At 48.6% G+C, this 10,640-nt stretch overlaps 1 protein-coding gene across 1 annotated transcript in view; it reads right to left on the bottom strand.

The window, feature by feature from the left end:
* The window catches only part of LIMD1 (LIM domain containing 1), an 85,105-nt gene that overhangs the window by 4,982 nt on the left and 69,483 nt on the right, over positions 1 to 10,640 (bottom strand). Inside the window, exons 4-8 of the mRNA XM_060109661.1 lie at positions 8,439 to 8,506; positions 5,645 to 5,707; positions 1,625 to 1,755; positions 972 to 1,023; positions 385 to 453 (exon numbers count right to left, since the gene is read on the bottom strand). Of these exons, the coding sequence (XP_059965644.1) occupies positions 385 to 453; positions 972 to 1,023; positions 1,625 to 1,755; positions 5,645 to 5,707; positions 8,439 to 8,506 (383 nt within the window). The remainder of the gene's footprint in view (positions 1 to 384; positions 454 to 971; positions 1,024 to 1,624; positions 1,756 to 5,644; positions 5,708 to 8,438; positions 8,507 to 10,640) is intronic.

Here is a 10,640-nt window from a genome sequence, read left to right as displayed (position 1 = left end):
AGGGGTTCCCGGCAGATAGAATAGACTACAAGCTGGAGGGGAGGGTGTCTATTCCTCAAATCACACACATGCCTGACAATCTGGCCCCCCAAAAGGACCTGAAACCCACACTCCCCGTGACCCTCCCACTCTGTGGCTTCAGGGAGAGCAGCTGTGACTGGCTCAGGACTTGGTGGTTACAAACATGGAGAAAACAGTAAAGACTTTTATGCATCTTCTCCAACCTCCCTCCCCCCACCAATCAAATCAGGCTTCACCCCACTTCTTCCATCAGCTCTGGAGGGCAGCCCCTTGCCCACATCCTGCCTCCATCAACCCATGATGCTTTCCTCTTGGACTTCTAGGATGGGTTTGGGGGGCCTTCTAGGGCAGGGAGGGGCCTACCTCGCAGTGGTAACACTCCACGTGGTAGTCTCTGTCCATGGACACGACTCGGATGGTCTCATCTGAGCCCTGGACCAAAGGAAAGCAAGAACCAGAGGCTAGCTGGGGGGCCATCGGGGCCACCACTGCCAGGAGGGTAGGGGAGGGTTCTGGGGCAGCAAGTAGGTGGCCTTAGGAGGAGAGCAGGAATCAGTAGTGGATACTAACACCAGCAGAAAAAAAGACACATATAGTAGATGAGAGGAACTGAGAGGGATGCAGTTCTACCATGTGGAATGTCAGAGTCAACAGTGAAAACACCACCTACTTGGTCTTGTTCATCTGCTCATCGTCTAATCTGGGAGTTAGTATCAAGTCAGAGAATTTGACCCAATTACAGGGACAAACAGGACATAAGAAGGACACTGGGCTAGGGAAGGCAGCTAATGAGAAAGGGGCTTCTTGGTGAAGACACCATTTATCTCAGAGTTGAGATTTTAGAAGTATTTTTACAAAGGTATAAGGACAGGACACAGATCTTGTAAATGACGCAGGGAGATATTCATCTCTTGGAAGACCCCAGGAGCAGAGTTGAAAAAGCATCTTACCTCAGGTGGAAGGATGGGAAGGCCACAGGCTGCACACTTGGGGGCCAACACCCTGGCGGGAGAAGCAAAGAAGCAGTGAAGGGTATATTGAGGTGTTTCGGGGAGACTTGTGCCTGGAGCCTTCCTCGCTGGCCTGGCCCTGCCTCCCACCCATCACTCTTCACGTGAATCCCTCTAGTTCGTCTATAAAGACAGACCTGGCACACTCCTGGGACTATTGTTTTGGGATTGTTGCCCAGCGGTAACAAGTGCATTTGCCCCCTCTCACTCTGCTAGGGCTGGAGGCTGACCTGTTTCCAGCCCTAGCCTCATACAGGCCCAGGCAAACTGAGGGTGGTGGAGACCAGCCCTGAATCAGGGCCTTTTGAAGTTTGGTAAGGCTGGAGCCACAGGGCTTGGCACATTCCTCCAGAGGCCTAGCCAGGAATCTGATTATAGGTTTTTTGGTCCTGTTTTTCCAGTAAACGTAATTCTTTAACCAGTTCCTGTCTGCACGGGCATCCGCTGACCCCCGAAGCCCATGCTACACCCCTCAAAACCATTGCACGTTCGCTGCACTGTCGAGAACAGTGCAAGCAGCCTGCAGACGTGCCTCAGCAGGTCCCCACCCTCCACCCTGCTGAGTTTCAGCCAGTGCGGCTTACACTCCTTACTTGTGGTAATCCCGGACACAGTAGATCTTGTTCTCTGAGTCCACAGTGAAGGGTACCCCGTCCAAACACTCATTACAGATGACACAGCGGAAGCAGCCAGGGTGGTAGGACTTCCCCAGGGCCTGAAGGATCTGGGGGTGCCAAGGAAGAGGTCAGGACTCAGCTGGGATTATAGGGAAGGAAGTGCCAGTGGAAGGGAGAGACACATCAGGCTGAGGGTCCATATGAGCAACTGCCACCCTCATCCCAGTTTCACTTGGACCAAGTCAAGAGATGATGGGAGCAGGAAAGGCTAACCTAGTTACAGGTATAAATAGGAGGAAACCAAATGGTATCCTTCTCCTGCACTTCACAAACCTCCAGAAGGGAGGGTTCTCTATCAAAAAACATGATTCTCTGCAGGAAATGATGCAAAGCAGGGCCATGAAAGGCTCCAACTCAGATTTGGGAAGCAGCAAATACATGGAAAGATTAAAGGAAACTCCACAAGGAAATGGAAGAGCTTGGGGAAAACCTCTTAACTTCTCTCTCCTGGGTGCCCCTACTAAGCAGCTTTGACTCTGCAGCGTGATAATCCAGAAGCCCGTGACTCGGCCCCAGATTATCTCAAATCCAATTGTAAGTAAAGCCTCTTTGTTGCTGCTGCTTTTAAACACAGTGAGGAGAAAGCCCCATGCACCTTCTTCCTCTCGGCATCATTTGATCTGGATGTGACTGATACCTGGAACTGTAAGAGGCCATCCTGAAACCAGAACACAGCCTAGATGCGGAGGGTGGGAGAGAGAAGAGAGGTAAAGAACGTCCTGTCTATGGTGGTGTCAGTGAGTCACCAAATTAACTCACCATGGAACTGCCTCCCTCCAAACCTCTTAGGTGAGATAAAACACTTTTTCCTATTAAGTCAGTGGTTCTCAAAGTATGGTCCCTGCACCTGCAGCATCAGCAACCCTTGGGAACTTGTTTACAATGCACATTCTTGGGCCCTATTCCAGCAATGGGTGTTTTAATAAAGTGATTCTGATGCATGCTAAAGTTTGAGAACCATGGGTTTGAGTTGACTCGGGGCTTTCTGTAATCTGCAGTTGAAAGCATCGCTGATGACTCAGTAGCAGATTCATTTCTGCGATTACCTGCACCATGAAACTTAGCACAAACAACAGAACTATGGAATCAACACCAGCAAGCCTGCACCAAAACACCGTAGGCAAGGAATATACAGAATGGTCACGAGCATCCCTGAGTGGGGCCACACAGAATGCCTTCCGACAGGCAGAAGGAAGGGGACTTGGAACCAACGAGAACCTTGGCAGAGCATCGTGAGTCCTGTGGGAAAGCCATGCTGTGTTCTGGCCATGCCACACCTCACACACTGCAGCTGGGGGGCACCGGGAGGACGTTGTGCTAGCCCAGCCCTCCTCTGAAAGCTCAGCTTTCAAGCTTCCTCATCCCCTCTGGAATTTCACTAATCTTCCAGGCTTCCCAAGCTGCCAAAGTAGGAAGAACAACTGGCTGGGCTTCAGAGTCCCCTTGGCAATCTGGACCTTGGAATGCACTTGGCCCCCAGACTAATGCTGTCTTGGCAGAAAGAGACCCTTAATTTAACCCACACTGTGCCACAAGTATGGTAGGATAAAGATACCATTTTGCTGCATTCTGACTAGGTGTAATAATTTTTTTCATGTGGGAAAAGGCCCAAACTCCAAGCCCAGAGTATTCCCCTCTACTAACAAAGATGGAGCAGAGACAGACAATTTACACCAAGAGTTGCACAACTGAATTCTGCTGGAGAACCAAGAATGGTAACTGAAGGAACCTTTCTCTGTATTATTATAATTCTTGGTGGCAATTAAGGGTTCTATTTTAAAAAATAAGTGTCACTACCAGTCATTCGCTGAAAGTTTTCAAGTCTGAGAGGAGTGCGACTTCATGTTATCCCATGAGGTAGAGATGGTCTCCAAAATTCAGTTCCCCGCTTCCCTTGAATTGGGATTGGCCTTGTGACTTTCTTTGATCAATAGAATGAGTAAGAAATGATGTTCTGAGATTTTAAAGTCAAGGATGTAAGAAAATTGGCAGCTGCTACTTCTTCTCTCTTGCTGAAAGGAAGTCCAGGCTAGACTGCTGAGTAAGATTAGTAGCCACGGGGAGAGAGGCCTGGAGGGTGAGAGATCATCTTGTGTCATCAGCTGAACACAGCTGAGTAAGTGACCTCAGCTAATGTCACATGGAGCAGAAGAATCGGCCTGCAGAGCCTTGACCTAATTCCTGACCCATGGAATCGTGATAAATAATAAATCACTGTTGTTTTAAACCACTAAGTTTTGGGATGTCTTGTCATGTAGTAATAGATAAATGAAATAACTTGAGGCCCAAAGAAGGCTTAGGATACCCACAGATAAGAACAGTGTATGGTCATGTTCATAAATTTGGACACTGTTGGCCTCATATATGGTGGGTTTGTCAGAAGGGCTCTAAAATCAAGGACAAAATCTGCTAAAGAAATGGAGCCCTGTGGAGTTGGGCAGGCACTTGGGGAAGGTAGGGGTGAGGGTGTGTGGCTTGCGCCTGCCTCCCCTGGCGGAATGCGTGGAGGGCCACATTCCTAGGGAGGCCTTAGCCGCTTATCAGGGCACCGCTCACAGGGCCAAGCTGTGCTGTGCGGTGTCAGAGCCTGGACGGCAACAGCGTCTGTTCACAAACAGGGACAGCTTTGGTTCACTGTTTTATACCTGTCAGCATAAAACCAGAAGAAATGAGTGTTTATGTCCTCCAAAGACATGCATAAGAGCGTTCACAGCAACTTATTCATAAATTGCCAAAAACTGGAAAACACCCAAGTCCCCATCTGCAGGAGAATGGATAAATAAAGGGTGCTATATCCATACAATGGAATTCTACTTAGCAATGAGAATAAATGAACTACCAACACAGACAACAACATGGATGAATCTCAAAAACATTTTCCTAAGCGAGAAAAGGCTGACCCAAAGGAATCTATACTATATGAATCCAACTGTATGAAGTTCCAGCACCAGCCTGGGGCAATAGAGGTCAGAATAGTGGGTATCTTTGTGGGAGAGGGTCTTTCTGGATGTTGGAAATGTTCTATACCTTGATCTGTGTGGTGTTTACACATAGGTATATACATATATAAAAATTCATTCAGCTGTACACTTAAGATGCGTGCCCTCTGAGTTGTTTCTCAATAAAAAAGGTAAACAAACAAACAAACAAAAACAATGACTAGCAATTCCCTTTTCTATAATGGAATTAATGGCTCAGCTTAGAGAGGGATTTAACTCTTTCAACTAATAGAATGTTATATAATGATTTTCTCTGACCAATATATTAAAGAAATTCAATAGGGCTGTTCTCCAATGGTGAGCAATTTGATCCCTGAGAAAATAAGAACTCTGTATTCATTAACCTCACGACCTTATCCTAAAAGGAGGCCAGGAAGGAGGAACTGTCCCCACTCAAAAGATAAAGCCACTGAGGCCCAGGACAAGCTCAGAGAGCCATGGCCGAGCGAGGAATGGAATGGATAAAACCTGCTCCCTGTTTTGCTATCTCAGAACTAACAACGGGCTCCCAGACCTCATCTTAGGAAATGATCAAGCCGAGAAGAACATGGGGGAAAAACAACTGTGTTATCTGACGTTCTGCACCCAATTCCAAAGTAGCTGAGATTTCTGCAGCTCCGTTTGGCATCTCACCTGGGACGCCACAAGGATCACGGAAGATCAGAGGGACACCAATGTGACATGAACAGCCCGAAGGAGACAGTGCCAGCAGAAATGACATCGTGTGGACTGGATGGCGAAGGATGTGCTAATTCCAGTAAAAGCCAAATGCGGGTGCTACTACAGCAAGCAAGCAAGCATGGGGTCTTCTTTTAATAAAACCAGATGTAGCCACAAATCAAGGTAGGAAACACTGTTCTCAATTAGTAATTTCTTTTTTCTCTGAATGCCTCCCCCTCCTACCATGCTATTATCTTGTTCGGCTGACCCCACTCACCATGTCCATGATCAGATGTCCACAAAGAAAACACCTGTCAGCAGACTGCTGGAAACCAGAGTACTGCAGTGGAAAGAGAAAAGAAAGTTAAACCCAGGCGGGACAGAGGAATCTTGCTACTTCCCTGCCAGTCATGAGGAACACAAGGAATTTCTCAGAAGGATGTGTCACTCTACACAGGATCTGTCATGTCCCCGTGGACAACAGTGTGATGAATCACGGAATATCCTCTGCCACAAAAGCCATTACAAATGTTAATACCACTCGCCTTCAACAGCTGCACCCAGGCACCCATGACATGCCAGGCTCTGCATAAGAGGCTGCACAGAGAGAGGCGTCAGTCTCTCATCGGGTGGTGGTTCTCAAAACGGAGTTCCCTGGCGTCACCTGGGAACTTGTCAGATGCGCAAATTCTTCAGCTCCACCCCAGACCTACTAAACTGGAAACTCAGGGGGTGGGGCCTAGCCATCCTGAGTTTTCACAAGCCCTTCAGGGGATTCTGATGCACACTCAAGTTTGAGACCATCACTCTAATTTTCAAAACAATTCTGCAAGGTATATAGTACACCGTTTCTCAAATGGAAGCAAAGGGAAGCTCCGAAAGGTTAAGTGACCTTCTCATGGTCACACAGCCTGTAAGGGGTAAGGACGGGATTCAAATTCAACTCTGGGTCTGGTTAAAAAGCCAATGCCTTTTACAATTAGCTTCAAAGAAACTGGATAAATATTACTTACCTTACCTTACCAAAACACATACACACACACACACACACACACACACACACACACACACACAGCTCTACTCTTTTTTTTTTTTTTTTTCTTTTTGCGGTATGTGGGCCTCTCACTGCTGTGGCCTCTCCCGTTGCGGAGCACAGGCTCCGGATGCGCAGGCCCAGCGGCCATGGCTCACGGGCCCAGCCGCTCCGCGGCATATGGGATCCTCCCAGACCGGGGCACGAACCCGTATCCCCTGCATCGGCAGGCGGACTCTTAACCACTGCGCCACCAGGGAGGCCCCACAGCTCTACTCTTGAAAGAAACGAGGAACTCACCTCAGAAAACAGACTAGATACTACACACTGGAAGATACCAGAAGCTTAAATATTGCAAACACAGCTTAATAAGGGGAATGTAACAGAAAGGAAGGTGGAAAAGAAAAGGGAAATTTTCTGCGACTCTACACCACATAGTGTGGGGTTTTGCTGCCCAGCACTTCCTCCTGATTCTAGGGGTAACAGTTCTTTATTTTCTTTTGGGATCCAGCCCCATTCCCCATCCTGTGGTCCTGCGATTCCCATGGGGCTGACCCCATGATGGGTTCCAAGGCAAGGCACTGGCTCAGACCTGGCCAATCAGAGCCTCGCAGTCGTCCAGCACCCAAGACTTTGCCCAGGGGTGGGCACCTGGCCCACCAAGAGCCCATGAGACTCCAGGAGCAGGACAGGCACTTGGCCCATCAGATGTGAAACTGGGAGACAGTCAACTCTGGAGTGCCACCATCTGACTATCAAACACACAGCGCCGGAGACTGAAGTGAACATGAGGAGGAAGTGATTCCTGAGGGCACGCAGGAAGCGATTTCCTTGGGTTTGCTTGGCTGTTGCCGGCAAACACGAGTCATAATGAGTCAACCCACACATCTACGGAGAAGCTGGCCCCGAGCCAGCTCTGGGTCTCACGTTGGTGGTCCCACTGACCAGGCAGCGCTCCATGCCTGGCACTGTGTTTGGGTCTGAAGGTGTAAAGGTGAAGCAGCATGTTCCTCCCTCCCTAGGAAGTTACGGTCAAGTCAGGGAAAGACCTGTAAACAGACACGCGGTGCTCTGACCACTGGCAAACCCGGGGCAGCAGCACACAGGAGGGGAGATCCACTGCGAGGCGGGGGAACGTGAAGGCCTTCGGGTGATCTGGGCAAACGCAGGGTGAAGACGTTCCAAGCAGGGGGCCCAGTGCAAGCTAAGGCACACAGGATGGGGCCATGGCGTGCAGAGAACCGCAAGCCTCAGAGTGAGTGAGATGGGAGGCTGCCCAGACCGCAGAGAGCTCCTGTGCATGCTCTGAACCCTGGATCCCGGGCCTGGGCAGTGACACAGCACAGCAGTGAGGGGGCGGCGGAGCCATGCTGACTCCATGAGCCACACAGGCCTGGGGAGGACGTGGTGGCACCAGGCCCAATGCTTGGCCACACTCTAGGAGAGACAGGAAAGCGGAGGGGTAGAGGAGGAACCTAGGACGCTGTTCTCAGAGGTAAGGTCCCAGGCAAGGGGACTTTTTTGCTTCAGGTGACTCTCAAGTACAGTGGGAGGGGCTGGCAGATGGGCTGGGGACAACCCTGGGGACTGTCTGATGGGCAGGGAGATTGTGAACAGCTGGCCTCAGAGGCGCCTGCATGGCCGGAGTTCAGACGTGGGAGTCACTGGCACATGGACAGACTTTCAGGGCGTGGGCGAGGCAGGCAGGATGAGAAGTAAGGGGGCCCAGGTCCCAGAGTGAGAGTTAAGAGCTGGGAGAAGGCAGAAATGGGCAAAGCACAAGAGGACAGGCTGAGCGACCCCAGAGTCCCTGAAAAGCACAAAGCTCTGCAGTTTGTCATTTGCCTGGGAACGTGGGCCACCCCATGCTTCTGCAGAAGGAAAGTCAGGACCCCTTTCCCCAGCAGTGCAGCTTCCAGATGGCACTACGGACCACAGAGAGAAACCACCTTCTTCTGCTTAGCCCAGCTTCTCTGCACGCTCCCCGCCTGACTCAGGGCAGGACTGAAAGGAGGGGAAGCTTGGGTGACAAACTCACCAGGAAGTCTTCCTCACAAAACACTTTGCCGTTGACAAAATAAAAGGCTTTTCCTCTCAGCTTCCGGCCTAAGGAAAAAACACAAAGGAAGGGTAAAAAGAAAATGTTAATATGCAGTGAAAAAACAGAAAAGAAAGGCAAAATCTTTTAAAGTAGAAATAATCATGCAAAATATGCCAATTATCGATAACAGTTTCTGGTTCCTGAAAGCTGTTGTGGTTCTTGGTAACAGGTAGACTCAGGCCAGAAGACAGGGTCCCCTGGTGGTTGCTGCCCGGCAGACTGACTTGGGAATCATCCTACACCCACTTCTCACACCTCCTCTCCGCTGAGAAAGAAGCCAGCAAGACACTGGGTGACAAGATGGCAGAGGCATCCACATGTGGGGATACCAGGCAACAGTCTCCTGTGACGCTGCCGTTTCCCACAGACATTGGGCATCATCACCTTTGACATGTTCTCCAGGGGATGCTGGTGACAACCTATCAGGAAATTCCTATAAATTGGTCAGCTCTTATCTTCCTTACTTTCACATCTTTTTTCATCTGAACGACAGAAAAAACACACTGTTGAAAAGATGATGATTTTTCTTTGATCTCAATGGGGTGGGTGGGAGTGGGAAAAATTCAAAGCACCTCGACTCCTTAGATGTACCTTTAGTTTCCACAGAGCTAGGACACTGACAAGAATAGCACACTGTATCAATTCCTTGGATCCCTTATGAAAAAACACAATGAGCCACCTGTTCGAGGTAAACAGAAGCATCTTTGTGGGAGACCCTAGATCTGTATTCAGCAGCAACCCCAGATCTGAGAATACCTCCAGGGCCACACACAAATCACACCCAACAGACTCCGTGGAAGTTTCAAAAACTGAATGAATTCTAAACACTAGTGGAATCAAGTTCCTTAGGCCTAAAGTCACCTGAAACCAAAATCACCGATGTCGAAAACATTAATGGTGCTTGAGACACAGAGAAGTCCCCTCCATACACAATGGGTGTTCTTGCCTGTGACACCCCAGAGCAGGCAAAGAGCACAAGATAACGAGGGAGAGGTTGCTGATGAAGACTCATCGGAGCTCAGAGAGGACTTTGAAAGCATCAATGTAGGGGAAAAGCCACAAAAAGAAACAAATGAAACTACAAAAGCAAAAAACTCCAGATGGACTAAAGACCTCAGTGCGAAAAACAAAAGCTATTACAAAAAAATACAGGCAACTGTCTTTGACTTTAGCACGGTAAGGATTTCCATGCACTGACCACCCACTTGCCTACCTCTATACTAAGCTTAACAGGAAGGCCCTGACCTTCTCCTGACCTCATCAGACCCTTTGCGGGGTGTTTGTTTGTTGCTGCCAGATTTACTGTTATCTCAATGTCTCCCCAACCCTCTGATGGGTTCCTCTAGAACATTTTAATGCTCTGAGCATGTGCTACATTCCCTGAGGACGTAACTGTAATTTCAACTCAGCCTCAGACTAAGAGCTCTTGGTAACAGTCTAACCAAGGGAAGGGCAATAAATGGAATAAAAGGAAAGGCAAGTCGGGGATCAGAAGATGGCTACAACATACAACATAGCATTAATATCTAAAACATACAAAGAATATTAATAATCCTAAGAAAAAGACAAGCAACCCAGTGGGGAAAAAGATCAAAGGAAGGTGTAGAGAAGAGAAAACTGCTATTGAATCCAAGCTCGTACTGCTTGCCCCACGACAGGCCAATAAATGGAGAGATGAGTCGCTGGGACAAGGAATAGCGACTTTATTTGGAAAGCCAGTAGACCAAGAAGACGGTAAACTTCTATTCCAAAGAACCATCATGCCTGAGTTAGAATTCAGGCTCTTTTATACTAAAGGGGAGGGAGTAAAGCCGAACATTTCCTGGTTCCAGTCAGCTCCAGGGGGGATGCAGCCATTCACGGGTGGGCCTGGTCAGGATGTTTCCTGTGAGCTAAACAAAGGTATTTTAGCTTAATGAGCATTACCTGGGAGACAGGGTTCCCAGAGATGGGCCATTATGTATACTTTAAGCTTAAAGGCAACATGCCTTTAAGGATTAACTTGTAATAGAATACAAAGGTTCTTCCCTATTACAAAACCTGTTAAACTCTAGGCAACAACCATTGAAAAAGATGTTCAATCCCCCCACCAATCAGATCATGCAAATTAAAACCACAATGAGAAGATAACTCATCCCT

Source organism: Mesoplodon densirostris, chromosome 10, assembly GCF_025265405.1.
Source record: "Mesoplodon densirostris isolate mMesDen1 chromosome 10, mMesDen1 primary haplotype, whole genome shotgun sequence".
Lineage (NCBI taxonomy): Eukaryota > Metazoa > Chordata > Mammalia > Artiodactyla > Ziphiidae > Mesoplodon > Mesoplodon densirostris.
This window is presented reverse-complemented; position numbering and strand designations above follow the sequence as displayed.